Source organism: Melospiza melodia, chromosome 11 (genome assembly GCF_035770615.1).
Source record: "Melospiza melodia melodia isolate bMelMel2 chromosome 11, bMelMel2.pri, whole genome shotgun sequence".
In the NCBI taxonomy this organism is placed as follows: Eukaryota; Metazoa; Chordata; class Aves; order Passeriformes; family Passerellidae; genus Melospiza; species Melospiza melodia.
The window spans coordinates 781,549-798,560 of NC_086204.1; the positions used below are offsets into that span (position 1 = coordinate 781,549).

At 51.1% G+C, this 17,012-nt stretch overlaps 2 protein-coding genes across 3 annotated transcripts in view; one reads left to right on the forward strand and one right to left on the reverse strand.

Moving 5' to 3' along the window:
• The window catches only part of GLUL (glutamate-ammonia ligase), a 17,666-nt gene extending 16,409 nt beyond the window's left edge, over positions 1-1,257 (reverse strand). For both annotated transcript variants that reach the window (XM_063165205.1, XM_063165204.1), the window contains exon 1: positions 1,096-1,257. The gene's annotated coding sequence lies outside the window, so the exon portion shown is untranslated. The remainder of the gene's footprint in view (positions 1-1,095) is intronic.
• Positions 1-15,212, forward strand: part of RGSL1 (regulator of G protein signaling like 1) — a 15,774-nt gene extending 562 nt beyond the window's left edge. The window contains exons 2-18 of the mRNA XM_063165195.1: positions 50-162; positions 412-486; positions 1,158-1,287; positions 2,040-2,144; positions 2,754-2,915; positions 3,065-4,011; positions 4,443-4,505; positions 6,582-6,813; positions 7,483-7,569; positions 8,228-8,300; positions 9,069-9,468; positions 10,355-10,593; positions 10,644-10,698; positions 11,016-11,362; positions 12,415-12,553; positions 13,800-13,924; positions 14,658-15,212. Of these exons, the coding sequence (XP_063021265.1) occupies positions 50-162; positions 412-486; positions 1,158-1,287; positions 2,040-2,144; positions 2,754-2,915; positions 3,065-4,011; positions 4,443-4,505; positions 6,582-6,813; positions 7,483-7,569; positions 8,228-8,300; positions 9,069-9,468; positions 10,355-10,593; positions 10,644-10,698; positions 11,016-11,362; positions 12,415-12,553; positions 13,800-13,924; positions 14,658-15,093 (3,728 nt within the window). The 3' untranslated portion in view covers positions 15,094-15,212. The remainder of the gene's footprint in view (positions 1-49; positions 163-411; positions 487-1,157; positions 1,288-2,039; positions 2,145-2,753; positions 2,916-3,064; positions 4,012-4,442; positions 4,506-6,581; positions 6,814-7,482; positions 7,570-8,227; positions 8,301-9,068; positions 9,469-10,354; positions 10,594-10,643; positions 10,699-11,015; positions 11,363-12,414; positions 12,554-13,799; positions 13,925-14,657) is intronic.
• The last annotated feature ends 1,800 nt before the right edge of the window (positions 15,213-17,012 follow it).

Genomic DNA, 17,012 nt, shown 5'->3' on the forward strand with positions numbered 1-17,012 from the left:
CTGATTCCCCCCAAAACTCCACCTCTGGCTCACAGCTGGCCACACAAAGCCCAGGTAACTCTCTCTTCTCCCCCTGTAGCATCCATAGCCTCCATGGACATGGGGCTGCTGCTGCAAGATGATGTTTTTGTTGACTTTTTCAACATCTTTCTGAGCCTTCCTGTAAGTCCACCCTGCACCATCAAACCATTCAGAGCTCTCCTCAGGTGAACTTTGTGTGGCATTTTAGAGGCTGAAGGAAAACTGGGGGTTCACCACATTCAAACTGGAAAATGAGGGAAACCTGAGGATCTCAGCTTGGAGATAAAGGGTCTAAAAGGGAATTTGATGCCCTTGTGTGTAGTGGGAACTAACTAGAACGCTGGGCTCCTCTGCCATCTCTTTCAGCTTTCCCTTTCTGTTTTAATGCAGATTTTTGGGCAGACACCCCTTTACATCAGCGGCATGGGCCGGTGGTGCCTGTGGCCAGAGCTGCCGAGCCACCTGGTGAGAACTTGTTAGAAGGGAGGAGCGGGAGAAGGGCACAGGGCAGGGGCGGGAAGGAGCCGCTTTGGCACTGCCAGGGCCCCTCTCTGGCTCTCTCTTCGCGCAGCTGTGAGCGATCATTTCAACCCCGGCCGTCGTTTCGCTGTAAAGCCCTGGGCGGAGCACGATCCATTTAAAGTCCTGCTGCAGTTTATGGGGTCTAGCCATAAACACCGAGAGCATGTGTGGCGGCACAGAAGGACACAAACATCATCCCCTTGTCCCGGTTTCCTCCTGAACCCCGTATTCCTCCTGAATCTCGGATTCCTCCTGAATTCAACCAGGAGCCGGGGTGGCTCAGCCCTCCCTCCCCACTCGTGCCCGTTCCCCACAGCCCTTGCAGCGCTCAGATCCCAAAGCAAACAGGAACCCCCGCTCCTCTGGAAGCCCCCGGGGAGCTGCCATGCCTGGGCTCTGTGAGGAGGAGGAAGGGAGCCCTGCAGGAGCTCGTTTTGGGCACGGGCAGGCTGAAACTCGCGTATCCCCCTTGTGCCTCAGCACCACCATCGCCATAAAGCAACAGGGCTCCTTCCCCACCTCCTTTCCCCGTAGCAGGGACCTGTTACTCACCCTAAAAGCCAGGCAGGATCCGGCTCCTTGCTCGCAGCTAATCCTCTCCTTGGGCAGCGCAGGATGCCAGCCCCGCAGCTTTGCTGGCTTGGTTGGAAAAGCAGCGTCTGCCTCACTTCTGCAAATCCAGCCTGTGCCTGCACCTCGTCCTCTGCCAGAGGCTGCTGGCTTTCATTCGCTCGGGGGAAGCAGGTGAGTCATCGCGGCACGGAGGAAACCGGAGCCGCTGCTCCTCTCGCTGCGGGGCTGGCGCTGCCAGTGCCTGCCCACTGGGTCGTGCCTCTGCTCCGGGCTGGGAAGGCATCGCACATCCCATTTTTAGGATTTACATCCCATTTTGCAGGGATTTACCCCGCCACGCTGTTATAAGTACCTGCCTAGCAGGGTTTACTGAGAGGTTCAGGGGTGGAGAGCATCCTGGGTTTGCTGCTGAGCAGGGATGTTTTGGGAAGACAGGCTATGATCTCTCTTACTGGCCACAACTCGGGATTTTGCTCACTTTGCCCCTAAAATGAGCCTTCTCAGTCCAGCTCCTCAGCCTGCATGTCAACTGCTACTGAAAAGAAAGCTGTGGCAGCAGGAGTACTGATTCTCATTTCAGAAAAATAAGCAGTTCACTAAGGCTTTTCCTGAATATATTGCTGCTGCTTCTCCAGTCGGGTTGAAACTCAAAGCTGGAGGAAACTGAGGGTGAGCCCCCAACTCAGGACAGAAAAGATGGACGTTTGCAAGGAAGAAAGCCACAAGAGCAGGACAAGCTGTCCCTGACAGGAGCAAGTTATCCTTGCAAACACCCCGTGTGCATCCTGCAACCTGCCTGAAACTCCCACTTCAGGGTGATTTGCTGGTCTCCCTCCAGCAGCCTCTTCCAGGGTGGGAGCTGGAGAGTTTCCTTGGGATCTGGCAGGCAGGCCCTGATGCCATCTGTGCTGTGTGTCCCACAGCAGAGCTGCTGAACTGGCACAGTGCTGACCAGTGGCTGCTGGAGAGGTGCATCAGCGGGAGCCAGGGCATGCGGCACCTCTGTGCCTTCCTCCGAGGAACTGCAGGTGGGCACGGGATGCTCCACAGCCCCTCCCTTCCAGCCAGGTCCACCTGCCTGCCAGGAGGCTGGCACAGAGCTGGGGGCATGGGTAAGATGCCAGAGAAAGCTTTGGAAGGTGGGCCAGCAGCGGAGATGGGAGGGAGATGCACAACCGTGGCTTTGCTGTGCTCTGTTCCCCCCGGTTCTTCTTCATCCACCCTCGGGGCTTTCCAGGGGCTCCTCCCTGTTACAGACATTTTTTATGAAAAATCTTTTCTTTAAGATTTTTCTTCTTGAGAAGCTGAGAGGTTTTAGGGACAAAATGTAAACAATGATTATCTGTTGCTGTGGAATGCAACTGGTGGATCTGTGATTGGTTTCATGTAGTTGTTTTTAATTAATGGCCAATCACAGTCAGCTGGCTTGGACAAAGGGTCCGAGCCACAACTTTTTGTTTTCTATTTTTAGCTAGCTTTCTGATGAAATTTTTTCTTTTAGTATAGTTTTAATGTAATATATATGATAAAATAATAAATCAAGCCTTCTGAAACATGGAGTCAGATCCTCATCTCTTCCCTCATCCTCAGACCCCTGTGAACACGGTCACATCTCCCATCTCTTGTCTGATCTGTAGGGGAAGAACTGATGGACTTCTGGCTCATCACTGAGAGGCTCCTGGGTCTGGATGAGTCGGATGGGAGTCAGAGGGAGCTGTTCTTGTCCCTGGAGCACAGGCTGAGAGCCACTCATCTGCGTGAAGGCTCCAGCGTCCTCACCTTCTGCACCACCATCGTGGGTAAGAGACATGGGAGTTGGGATGAGCACCACCCTTCCAGAGAGTGGATCTTTCCTGGCTGCTCCCAGGGGGATGGGATGCCATCCTCTCCCTGGGGAACAGCCTGCATGGAGCCATCTCCCTGTTGTAATTCCCTGCATCCATCTCAGGATCTCTTCCAAAAGCCAAGCACATCCAGTCCATCAGCACCAGGAGGGAGATCCTAAGCAAGATGCAGGAACAGGTCCTGTTCATGATTCAAAGTTACTGGCTCCCTAAATTCCTCGTGCACTGCAAGATGGGGATGGAGGAAGAGGAATTGTGCTGGCCTTTGCTCCAGGAATATCAGGAACGTTTATCACAGGCTGGCTGGCAGCCCCCAGGCCTTGCAGAGCCCCTCCCCACCATGCACATCAAAAGGAGCCAGGCTGTGCCAGGGCCCTACTGCAGCCAGAAGGCCAAAGCAGAGGTCTGGGCTATGGTCAAGGAAGGGAGAGACAGCCAAGAATTGAAAATGGCCACTTTTCAGGTGAAAGCAGAGAAGCAGCCAGGGCCAGCTGGGAGCAGGGAGGAATTGTGGCTGGATAAGAATGCTGTGGGATCAACTCCCCAGCAGTCACAGCATCCTGCCTTTGGAGGCAGAGGAAGAGCAGCATTTCCTGGCAGACCTCAGTCCAGTGCAAAGCAGGATCTACAAAACCTCTGTAAGGTGAAAATGCTCCCTGACCTGCTTCCCTCTGCATCCCTTGTCCGGCTGCCATCCCTGAAAAAGCCAATCAAGACTCTGGATTTCCTTCCCTGGGCCCTGAGTGCCGAGGCTTGTGCTGGAAGACCCTTCAGAGATTTCCTGCAGCACCAGAACAGGCCCATGGAGATTCTTCTCCTGGACCTGTGGCATGACCTGGAGGAGTTTCTGCCCGTGGTGCTGGACTCCAGCAGAGAAAACAGCTTCTCCCTGCGCCATCTGATTGGGGAGAAGATCTGCAAGACCTACCTGGAGGACAGCAGCATTGAGAAGCTGCCCTTGGAGACCAGGACCCTCGTGAGTTTGTGGAACCGTCTGACATATGGAGAATTCTCCCCCTGGATATTCAGAGCCCAGAAGGAGATTTGCAAGGTACACAGGGTCAGGCTGGGAGGTACGGCTGGCATTGGCACCCCTGTGGTGGTCTGAGGGCTCTGGGGGTGTTTAGGAAGTGAAGCAGTTGGAAAATGAAGAGGAAAAGGGATTAGGAAGGGAATAAGTTGCAGTCACCTTGCAATGAACCAGGCCAGTGGAGAGGAGCTTCCTCACTGGTTGGGCTGAGCAATCACTGAACATCTCTGGTGACCCTGGCTAGGTGCACATTCCAGGACCATCCTTCTGCACCCATCATGGTTCCAGCACAACCCCAGTAAAACCCATTTAGAACCCCAGCCCTTCTGGGCATCCCCATGGACCAAGCTGGATGTGCAGGCATGTCCTGGGCATGTCAGCAAGGTGTGAGCCACCCGTGGCACCAGCACTGTCACCCTGCCTGAGGACAATCCCCCTTTGCTCCTCCTCAGGTGCTCTGTGGCCTCTATGAGGAATTTCTGGCTGCTGACGACAGAACATTCCTCCACTTTATGGTAAGGGGGATGCACAGGGGCATCCTTGGGGGGTGTGCAGGCTCCATTGGGGATGTGAAAAGGTGGAGAGGGAGTGAGGGACAGAGGGAGGAGAAGCCCAGCATTAGCTGCAGTGGTCTGGCATCCCACAATCTCCCCAGCCAGTGCTGCCACAGGGTGACACAGCAGATCCTACCCTGCTCCAGCTGCCACAGCAATGATCCTCAGCTCTTCCAGCACAGCATCCCCTTCAGCTGGCAGCACTGCTGTCACAACCTGTGAGAGCTCCCCTGGGACAAGCTGTGACCCTGCCTAAAAGCTGGGAGAAATGTAATTACAGGCTTTTAGTGTAGGCATGGGTGAGCCCAGCACTTCTGGGAATTGATATGCCCTTTTTTTTCCTTGCCCACACTATTAATGTGTAATTATTCCTGCTATTAATGTGACTCATGTGCATGACACACATGGGATGACCCTGCCCCAGCACCAGTGCCTGGTCAGCACAGGGGGGAAGAGGCCATGCAGCCTTTTAGCCTATGACTCAACCACCCTCAAATTTTCCACTTTTTTTTTTTTTTCCACCAAAAAGAATTATATACAAAATCAGAGTCACACAAGCCCTCTTCCCAGACTATTATTCCTCCTGGCATCAGAAATCCCATAAAACCTCTCCAAATTCCAGCATTACACCCAGAAACCTCCTTGCAGGCAGAACCCCCTGAGCATCCCACCTGCACTGGTACCTGTGCATGCAATTCTTCTCACTGCAGATGGTGTTATTCAGACCAACTGTTTTCCCAAACTGAAATATAAAATCAGCAGCTGATCCCTGGGCAGGTTAAGGAGAGGCTGTCAGGGCTTGGTGTCATCAAAGACCTGGCTCCCAGAGCTTCAGCCAGGGAGAGCTGAGCATTTTGGAAAAGTCAGTAAAGTCAGCTGGCAGCTCCCAACTGCTCTTAGTGGGGAGTTAATTATCTGCCCAGGTTTTTTTAAGCACCTCTTGTGGAGGAAATCTCCCCTGTGAGGCCGGAGCTGCTCTGGGAGCGCAATTAGCACTTCAGCAGGGTCGGGCCCTGCTCTCTGTGGGCACCATCCCCTGAGCCAAACCCCTCCCGGCGCTGCTGCTGCTCTGTCAGGGGAGCTGCTGCCAGCTTAGCAGGGTTATTTTTGGTGCCTGCTCTCAGCTCCCAGCCAGAAATCAGCCACTCTACCCCTTAGGCTTGGCGAGCTGTGCAAACTGTTTGTCTTTGGGGAGAGGCAAAACCTGCAGGAGGGTTTGGGGGAATGAGGGAGGCATCCCAGGGCAGCAGCTGGTGACAACAGCCAAGAAAACAGCACACGAGGCTGCCAGGCTGCTGGGGACACCTTCAGGGTTGTTTCCAGCACTCCTGAGGGGAAGTTGAGCCCTTCAGGAAAGCTGCAAGGCTGTGTCTGGCCTAACTCTGGCTGCCTGTACGTCCCAGCCAGCTTGAGCTGAGCTTTGTGCTCTCACAGATTCCTTCCAGACTGCTTAAAGCTCAAGCAGAGGTCTGAACCAGGCAGGTCTGGAGTCTGAGGTGCAGTAAAACATGTGGGTGATGTCTTGTGAAGGCTGAGCTGGAACAGACACTGGACAGAGCTAATGAATAAAGCAAGGATTTATTGAAGGCCTCAATGGATCCACTTTGGGCAGCACAAGAGCCCAGCCAGGGCTACACCCCAGATGAACCAAAATGGTCACAAAAATGGACAACGGGTCATGGGGTCTCTCACTTTTATAAGTTCTGTTCCATTTGCATATTGGAGTTAATTGTCCAATTCCAGCTTTAGCCCATGCAGTCCCATCCTGCTTGTTTTTCTCTCTTCATTCCACATTGTTTATACTCTTGGGCCTGAGATTTGGATCCTTTGTCCTTGGTTCCCAGCTAGAGCAGGAATTTTTTTGTCTCCCTGCTCTGTGCACAGAGCTCACCATCCTCTCATATGAAGCCCAGACTCACACACTAAAGCAGCCCAGAATCTGAAAAACACAAAAGTTCAAACCTGAGGCATTCTGGGCCCAGTGATGGAGATGGGGAAGGTGCTCTGTGCTGTCACCCTGCCCTGTTCTCACCACAGGCTCCAGGCATGGATGTCCCCATGGCCAAGGTGCCAGGCCGTGCTGCTGGCAGATGGGGACATTTCCACCTGTCCCAGAGGATGAACCAGGCCCTGCAGCTGAGCCAGGCCCTGCATGGCACGAGGAGCTTGGAGGGGGTCTCCTCCAAGCACTGGCAATTGCTTGCTGCTCGGGACCTGCAGAAAGGGGGCTCCATCCAGGCAGAGATGGAGCTGCTCCTGGGCAGCCATGGTAAGAGGGGGCTCTCCATCCCTGGTGGGGCTCATGTTGGCTAAAGCCGGTGAAACATGGTTTATGCTCTGGTGGTAGCCCTAAACAGGTGATGGACATCAAGGGGTGGGTTGGTACAGTGGGTCTGGGAGCCTTCATTTGTAAGAAAAGCTTTGGCAGCTTTTTATTTCCTGTCAAAATCAGTCAAAACTGTCCACTGGGATTTTAGACAAGGGCCAGATTCCCTCCTGCCAGTACCAGGGGCACCAAATCCCTGTATTGTTCTGGATCACCAGAGCAAATGAAAGCTGCAGCAAAGTGGCTGAAGCCCAAAGCCAGCAGTGGCTCCTGTCACCTCAGCTCCACATTTTGGCCTTCTGAGGATGCTGGGACTGCCCATGCTGGTGCCACTGGTGTAACCCTTCAGCTTTGTTCTGTCATGCAATCCTTTGGGAATGACACCGATTTTCTGAGCTGCACTGAGGGTGCAGCAGTCACCTGTATCACCCCTGTAGCCTGTGAGCCCTCAGTTTTACCCAGGAAATGCAGTGTTACAGGTAGATCATTGAGCAGGACACACAAGGGGACAGGAAAAGAGACAAAACCCATTCCTCAGAGCCAGTGCTGAAGGGCTGTTGTAACCAGAGGTAATGTTCATGGGCTCTGTCCCCTCTCCCCTCTCTGCTGCAGAATCCCAGAGGATGATAGCAGATGAGCAGGCTGTGAGCAGCCCCAGCAGGGAAGAGGAGCTCCTGCAGCTCACGAAGGCAGCACTCGGTGAGTCCAGGCAAGAGCCCAGGTGGGCTCCCACACATCCAGCACCTTTGGGGAGCTTCTCCAGAAGGAAAGGCCTCTCCAGCCACCACAGGCTGTGCTCTGGGGCATTAACCTAGCCAGGGAGGGTGGCACTGGGGGATTTCTTTGAAGCAGATGCTGAGGAGGCCAGACCATGAGAGGTGAAGTATCAGTGATGATGTGAGAGATGGGGAGACTGTAAAGTGATCAAAGAATCCAATTTTATTGTGGACTACAAATGCTTATAGACTGTTTTAGGAAGGCTTATAATGTTTTACTGCAATGATTGGGTTAAAAATCATATAAACAAACTTATACATTTTAAACCTCTCTTGCCTGCAGAAGTCTGATGTAATTTCTTTTTCCAGTAAACATGTCTGATTAAATCTTCCTGCAATCTTGATTTAATCCTCAAAGTTCTGTTTGCTCTTGCCAAAGCATCCTGTTATCAAATCTTTTAAGCTAGCCAGGTCCAAAGTCCTTCATCTGTCTTGTGTCCCAGTATCCCAGCGGTGAAGAGCTCCCTTGGTGTCTCCTGGGCCAGAGTCACCAGAGAGACACCCCGTGGAGGCTCCAGGGTCCAGGTGTCACCTCTGGCTGTCCCCTGGGGAAGAGGCCAGCCCTGTTTCTGTCCCCACAGCTGTTGCATCTGAGAGGATTGCTCGAGAGAATGCTGCTGCTGCTGCAAGGAAGAGGGAAGCTAGAAAACGCAGGTCTGGCACCTCTCAGCACACAGCTTTGCTCCTCCCACTCTTTCAGGTGTTTCCCAGTGCTCCCCTGTAGTGCCACTGCTCTCTGTTTGCTCATTTGGATCTCTCAGATGTAGGGTGGCCTGTGGTTTTAAACTGCAGAATTAGCAGGGAAAGGAGAAAAAATAATACTCCCCACCCCCAGCTCAGATTTACTCTTCACACCTTGTGCAAATCTTGTGCACTTCATCCTCAATCAACCCCCAGAATGCCACCTGAGCAGTGCTTAGATTCCCAGAAAAATCACTTAAAACCACACTGTGGCCATGCTTAAATCATACTTAAATCTCGTACTCGCATTTCACCTCCTGGGACTACTCCAGCACTAGGATATAAAGCAAATGGAAAAATGATGCTGAGCACCTGGGCTGAGCTGATTTCTTCAGCCCAGTTATGCAAATGCACCCAAAATCCATCCCACCCCAAGGGGCCAGACAACAACTGCTATAAATTAATTTTTCTATGGCCCATCAGCATTGATATTCCATCCAGACCCTCACCCCAAACCTACCAAATCACTCCTGGGCCTGCAGGCTGCTGGACTGGAGGAGGAAACACTGCAGATAAGCAGGACAGACACTCCCATGTGCAAGAAGAGAGTGCAGGGGAGGGTACCTAGTGCCCTCTACCATTGTCCAACCTCCTCCAGGACCAGAAATCCAGTGGGACCCCAACCCCATGGCCATCCCCTATCAGCTGCTCCCCACCTTAGCCCCCCTTCCATCAATCCAGTGCCTTCCTCATGCCTCTGGCTGCCCTTGACGCTCTCTCTGCTCTCCTATCTGGCAGGCTGGAGGAGGAGGGTGAGGAGTATGACGAGGACGAGGAAGATGAGGATGAGGATGAAGAAGAGAAGGAAGGACCCTACTATCAGAAAAAGAAGAAGCAGAAACAGATGGAGAAGCAGAAAAAGTCAGGGAAGCAGAAAAAGACAGAGAAGCAGGAAAAGACAGGGAAGGAGAAAAGGACAGAGAAGGAGAAAAAGACAGAGAAGGAGAAAAAACAGAGGAAGAGGAGGAAGGAACAGCAGCAGGAGCTGCAGCAGGATTTGTTGCCCTGGAACAAAAAGCCCAGGTCGAGGCGTCCTCGGTTTGTGCAGGATGGGACAGGGGACCTCAAGACACCGAGGATGGTGAGGAAAGACATTCCTGTGTGCTCCAGGCTGAGGGTGTTTGCCAGGCAAGGCAGAGAGGAGGTGCTGGGAGACAAGGGTTGCCACATAAATGGGGTGAGGGGATCAGACTTGGAGAGCTGCAGAAGGGCAGCAGGGAAAGGCTCCCTGAAATAGGGCTCTCCTCGAGCCAGGTCTCATGAGCTCTTGGAAATCCATTTCCCACCCAAGATAGCTCAGCTACCTTTTGAGGCATAAAATCAGCAGGATGGCTTCTGTGGTAGTGTTGGAAACAAACAAAAAAAAAATTTAAAAAGGTAAAATAACAAGACTTTTTACAGAGAAAAAGCGAGCCAGATTCCAGAGGTTCTTGCTTCTGGTAAAACACCCCACAAAAGCCATTGGCTTCTTTTTTCTCTTCTTTTTCTAGTAAATTGCTCAGGTGGGACTTTTTGGCTCCTGTCCAATTGGCCATCCTTAAATTTGACTCCATGTTCTTAGAAGGCTAATTGATTATTGTATTGTATTTATTATATTATGTTTATTATATTAAAGACTCTATACTAAAACTATACCGAAGAATAGAGAAAGGATAAGACAGAAGGCTTAACAAGATACTAATGGAAAACTTGTGACTCTCTGCAGAGCCTTGACACAGCTGGCTGTGATTTGTCATTAAGTTAAAACAATTCACATGAAACCAATCAAACTATGACCAGTTGGTAAACAATGTCCAAACCACATTCCAAAGCAGCAAAACACAGGAGAAGCGAATCAGATAATTATTGTTTTCATTTTTCTCTGAGGCTTCTCAGCTTCCCAGGAGAAGAAATCCTGGGCAAAGGGGATTTTTCCAGAAAATATGACAGTGACACTGGCTGATGCCACCTGTGCTGTGTCCCCACAGGCATGGGCCTGGGATGCCATCCAGGAGCTTGTCAGGAGCTTCTGCAAGTTCAGGAGGGACATGAAGAATCAAACACGCTGTGCAGAATTTCAGGATTTTCTCCGTCAGGAGCGAAGAAACAAGAGGGAAAGTATGTCCAGTGTCCCTCCACCCCTGCTCCTTCCTCCCCTGGGTTTAGGTAGAGAAGAAAATGGAGAAAACCAGGAAACCTGTCCCTTACCTCCCACCACCATTATTTAGTGCCCTGTTATGCTGTTGCATCTCTCTCAAGCAATGTTGTATATGCAAGTTTGCATCCCTGCCTTAAAAACAAACCGAATCACGAAACAGTAAATGGAGCTAAGGTGAGACAGGCCAGAAAAACAAACAAAAGGAAATTGTTTTCTGGGCAATAGGGAGCTGGCCTGAACAGAAAGTTTACACACAGGTTTGATAGGAGGCAGGAAAAGCAACTGGAAAAGTAATCTACTAAACACACAGAAACCCTATTTAGATCAAGAGAATTTTGTATATGGGGGAAACAGATTTTTTCCCTTTCATCCTCACTCATTATCTGCTTGTGGGCTCTGCCAGGGCTAACAGCTAGACAGACCAGCAGGCTTTACCAACAGGCCATTCCCTATGGAAACAGTGAACATAAACACTCTGTGGGTGCAAAGAGGAGGAGGGAAGGAGATCACCAGGCCAGAGGGAAGGTGTAGCTCACAGGGGTAGAAATGCCCCCAACAAATTGCATGTAGCTAAGGGAAGCCCAGATGGGGTGAAGGAGCAAACCCAGTGCTGGGCAGCAGCACACAGCATCTCTTCCCCTGACACAGACTTGCCTGTCAAGGAGAAGAAGAGCAAAAGTCCTGCCAAGAGTCCTGCCAAGAGCCCCCGCAAGGGCAAGGGCAAGGGCAAGGGCCAGCAGCAGCAGGTGACGCTGATCAAACGCCGCATTTTGGACAAACAGATCATCGTCGTCAACTTCCTCGTGGATGACCTCCGCTTTTACCTGGAGATGGACAGGTAAGTTCTGCTTCCACTTTCTTCTAGGTGCTTGGGCACCTGGTGGTACAGAATCCCAGAATGGTTTGGGTTGGAAGGGAGCTTAAAGGTCATCCCGTTCCAGCTCCCTGCCTTGGGCAGGGATGTGTCCCTCTGGACAAGGTTGCTCAGAGTTCCATCCAACTTGGCCTTGGCACCAGCCTGCCTTGGCTCTGGCCCAAACCCCTCTCTGATGGAGACGTCCAAAGCCCCCATTTCAGCCTGCAGCCATCCCCTGGCTCAGGGTTCCTGTTTGAAATCCTTTTGCTTCGGAAGTCCCAAGCGATTCAGCATTGGGCTACACCATTCTGGATGTCCCAGCTGTGGTGGCATTTCTTCCTTGACTTTGTCCACATTCCCAACAAACCTCTCAGCCCAATCCATGGCCCTGCAAACCTCTAGGCAGCCAATACCCCCACAACAGGCAAATCCCCATCTTTTAGTCCTCCTCTTTTCCCAAAAAGGGAGAACATCACCTGCCCCAGGTGAACCCTGTGACCACGAGGGTAGCAGAAGAGGGAGGTGGCTTTCCATACCTCCTGTGTCACAGCTCCATGGGATTGCTTTGCGGATTGAGCATTGAGGGTTGAGGATTGCTTTTCCTGGCCAAGCAAATACCAAATTGTCAGATTAAGCACTTTTCTGACCCAGAGATGGGGCAACTGAGAGGCATTTTAAAAAACTGTTATTACATCTTCAGTCTCAAGTGAAGGGAAGACCATACAGATGTTATAATTCATGCTATCACAATCAGAAGCCAATTATTTAAGAATTTCTTGGCCTATCAGCTTTAGCCACACCATGCTGTAAATGCCTTAAAGCCAATCATCTAAAATTACCCCTTGTGGGTCCCACTACAATGCATCTTTCATAGTTCTATTTCTCTAAAGTACTTAGTATTTTTTGCAAAGCCAAAGGAATTTAAGAATTTTCTACAAATCCACTTCCCACACCAAATTAAGCAAGAACAGGAGTGTCTAGCCTAGCAGTTAAGCAGCTCTTGTCTCAGTGCAAGACCCCACGTGCCTTTGCAGGTTTTCCAAGCTGGCTGATGGCATGGAAGATGCAGAACCCCAGAACACGGAGTCAGGAAACTACAGTTCCTTTCTCAAAAAGAAACTTGAGATCATCAGCAAACTTTTCCTGAACTCTGACATCCCCCCCAAGCTGAGGGTGAGACATCAGGACCTGCCCAGGAAGGCTGCTCATTGCTCAAGGCCATGGCAGCACAGCTAGGAATAGTGGTGGGGAAAGAGGAAGAGGGTCTGGATCTGCTGGGGGGGGAATTTGGGGCGTGCTCTGGAGCTTGGGGCTTCCACATGGGCTGGCAGGGGTGGGAAGCAGTCCCCCAGCAGGCCCTGATAAATTGAAAACAGGCATGTGGATAAGGATGGGGAAGATGGGGATGGTTCTCCAGCATTACCTGCTGGAGAAATGCCAGGCCTGGAGTGCCAGGATGGTGCTGCACACCACCAGTCCAGTCCTTTCACTCCTCAGAGGCCACTGTCACCACCATCCCCTCCCGCTGCACCCACCCCAGTAGCTCTGCCATCTCCCCTTTGGAAGGCACAATGGTTCCCACAGAAATCCAGGTGGGATCCTGTCCTTGTGCTGGCATTCCAGGATGGAATTTGGGTCTGTGCTTAGAGACTGCTGAGGTGGGGTCAGGCAGAGAAACCTGGCCCCAACTGAGACATAAACTTCAAAGAATTTAGGGATTTTATAGGAGCTGAGGTTTTAATTAGAGAGAAGCTTTACTGGAGTTAATCAAAATCAATGGGTAGGTCTTGATGAAGTTAAGAGCGAGTAGTTAACTAATAATTGATTGCTTGTCAGCATAATGTTTGGTTAGCTGGGTTTATAATGAAGAATACAGAAACTGATAAATAGCTTTTAGGAACATAAGACGATTGTTTTTAGGAACATAAGACAATTGTGGCCTCCTCTGTTCTGAAACCAATTGAAGATGGGGAATAGGAGTTCTACCAAGGGTCCATTTGTCACATTTGCATTGAAAAGGTGGAAAGGTCAGAATGAGGAAGACTTCATTTACTTCCTCATTTTGGGACCCCTCCCCATGAAAGGGCCCACCAACCCATTTCAAGGAACAAACTACTCATGCTTAATAGCTTTTGAACTAATTACCATACGGAGTGGGGAATGGGATGTACCAAAGTAATGAACATGTATTTGTATTTTGGGTATTCAATACTTGTATAGATAAAAGGACTCTGTAATGACCTGTAAACTGAGGTGTGTATTTGGGACCTACCCCACAACAAACATCCACTTTCCAACTTTAAACTGTCAGAGAGTTTTTTTCTGTCACAATCGGACATTGGTACTAGATCAATATCCATATTTTTTAATAAATCACATCAGGAGTGCTGCAAAGTGCTTTGCTCCCCTCTGTGCCCAGGTGAACATCTCTCAGAAAGAGAGGGATTTCATCTGGCGTTCATCCTCCAAGGGGCCGCTGACCCGGGCCATCTACCACAACGCCAAGGTCACCCTCTTCCCCATCCTGATGTTCTTCTGGAGAAGGTACCCGTCCATCCCCTCTCTGCCCAGGGGGAGGAGGCTCTGGGCATGCCACCCTGTATCTCCAGCCACTTCTTCCTCTGCCATCAGGGAGGTTCCCAGGGAGGAGTTTTGGGCATGGAGAGGGATCAGGGAGGAGTTCTGGGCAGGGAGAGGGACATGGGATGCTCCCAGGGAGGTATTCTGGGTATGGAAAGGGACCAGGGGGGAGTTCTGGGCATGGAAAGGGATGAGGGAGGAGTTCTGGGCACGGAGAGGGATCAGGGAGGCTCCCAAGGAACAGTTCTGGGCATGGAGAAGAACCAGGGATGTTCCCAGGGAGGAGTTCTGGCTACGGAGAGGGATCAGGGAGGTTCCCAAGGTGGAGTTTTGGCCATGGAGAGGGATCAGGGAGGTTTCCAGGGAGGCGTTCTGGGCATGGAGAAGAATCAGGGATACTCCCAGGGAGTAATTCTGGGCATGGAGAAGGACTTGGGATGCTCCCAGGGAAGAGTTCTGGGCATGGAAAGGGATCAGAGAGGCTCCCAGGGAGGAGTTCTGGCCATGGAGAGGGACCAGGGATGCTCCCAAGGGGAAGTTCTGGGCTTGGAGAAGAATCAGGGATGCTCCCAGGGAAGAATTATGGGCATGGAAAGGGTGACCAAGGGTGAGCTGAAAATGAAGACAAGAACCTCCCCGGGAGCTCAGCTGGAATTGTCTCCTTGGAGCTTCACTGCCCCCGCTGTTTCTCACACAGGTTCTGCACCTGGAAGGTGATGAGGACCTTTCAGGCCTACCAGGAGCTCAGCAGGTTTGGGACCGCTGAGGAGGAGGAGGAGGAGAACTCTGAGCTCCCTGATGAGGGGGACAGGAGCTCTCAGGAGGCCAAGGGAGGCAGGAGCTCCAAGGCCCAGCAGCAGGAGAGGAGCTCCAAGGCCCGGCAGCAGGAGAGGAGCTCTCAGGAGCCCAAGGGAGGCAGGAGCTCCAAGGTCCAACAGGAGAAGGGCTCTCAGGAGCCCAAGGGAGGCAGGAGCTCCCGTGGCCACAAGGAGGGCAAGGTTCCAGCCTCTTCACCTGCAAAAAGCCCCTCCAAAGCAGCCAAGAGCCCTGGTCCCAAGAAGCTGGAGGCCATTGCCTCTACTACACAACATGCTCCAGGTTTGTTCTTCCAGTGCAGAAACACCCAGACCTGACATCTTTTAGGTTGACCCCCTCCTTCACACAGCTTTGAGGGTGTATGTGCTGCAGGCCTGCTGGGGAAATGGAATGGAATATTTTATTTTTTTTTCCCTGTCAAAATTAGTCAAAAGTGTCCAATGGGATTTTAGAAATTTTCTTTGGTGAATAGGGAAGTGAGCACAGAGACTTCCTGTGCAAAGAGCTGTTGCATAATTCCTATTTATTTCAATAGCCAAGTTAAAAATAGTCAGGCACATCCCCTGCAACAGAAATAAAAACCCCCAGTCTTTTTGGGCTGCAAGTCAAATGCAGGGAGCAGGAAAAGGAGAACAACTGTGCAGCCAAACACCAGGCATTCCATGGAGGGTGCTTGGTATATCTGGAGTGGAGAATAAGCTCCATCAGGGTTTCAGGTGACATCTCCAGGGAAAGAAATGTTTTTTCCTTCCTCATCCCCTTGTTTAGTTTTGATACACTGAATAACTCTAAACTGGAAAACACAAAGTGATGCTGAGCGCTGTCAGTCTGCCTGACAGCCCGCTCCTTGGCTTGAATATTCATTTGGAAATTGTCTAATTGATTTTTGATTAAAGGGGAAACCAAAATAGGCACATACTAATCTTGCTTTGACGGATGAGTGGGCGTCAGCAAGCTGCTGCTCTGCTCCCCTGTCATTTATCACTGTCGAGTTCTGGCTAAAAAGCAGCAGAGTTCGAGGATTTGTATGGCTCCAGGCAGGTGTCTGAGCTCCTGCTCCCCAACAGGGCTGAGGTGACACAGCCCTGTGCCCCAGGAATGCCAGGCCATGTCCATAGCTCCCACCACCTCGCCCCCTGGCTATTCCCATGGAAAACATCCACTCTTCAGCTTGGGTCTCCACCTTGTTACAGAGGTCTTCCAGGACCTTCTCAAAAGTCGTTGTTTTAATGCAAAAGTCACCAAAAAAAACCCTCCAGAAAAACCTCATGTATCACAGATGTATTCCAAGGCAGAAACCTTGTGTTACAGTGCAGTTATCCAGTGTTTGCCAGGTTCTCCAGGGAGCAGAGAGAGTGATATTCAAACCGATTCAGATCAGAGATAGGGAGTTGTTTTTTACACTAGAGGGTGGTAAAACACTGGTTTAGGTTGTCCAGAGAAGCCGTGGCAGCCCCATCCCTGGGAATATTCAGGATCAGTTTGGATGGGGCTCTGAGCAACCTGATCTAGTGGGAGGTGCTGGGGGCTGCACAAGATGGCCTTGAAAGGTCCCTTCCAACACAAATAATTCTGTGTTTAAATCAGTGCAAGGCTTGGGGCAGTGCCAAGCAGCACAGCCCATGTTTAACCACAGCCACAGAGTGACTGCACTGGACACACAGAAAAGACTCTGATCTCTCCAGGATGGACATTAATCCCACAGGGACAACACTCCCCAAGCCACCTCTCCTTGCTGCATCTCACAGGGATGAGTGAGACTTGGGGTCAGAAAAAACAGGAATATTTTTAACAGCAGCCAGGCAGGAAAAAACCCCTCAGCTTGCCTGGCATGTGGGGGACAAGATGTGTGACCCAAAATAGCTGCTGTGTCTGACTGTGCTGATGTCCAGCCACTTTTCTGCACATTAGGCTTCCAACAATGACCTTTCTTTAAGGGTCTTGGTTTTCTAACCTTTAGGTAGAAACATTACCTTTAGGTAAAAACTTGCTTTAGAGCTGTCATTAAAAAAAATTAAAATTGCCTTTGTTGCCTTTTAAAAAGCACTGAAATTGCTGGGGAAAACACCTGTAAATGCAGAAAAAACCTCCTCTCCTTTTATTTTGAGGGTTGTGCAGACGTGGTTTGAGCAGGGCTGGGTGGTGACAGGCAGGGACCCATCTGCCGTCACCATCACTGTCCTCAGGGCACTCCTGGGACAAGCTTCCCAGGCAGGCACAAAGCCTGGCACACCTT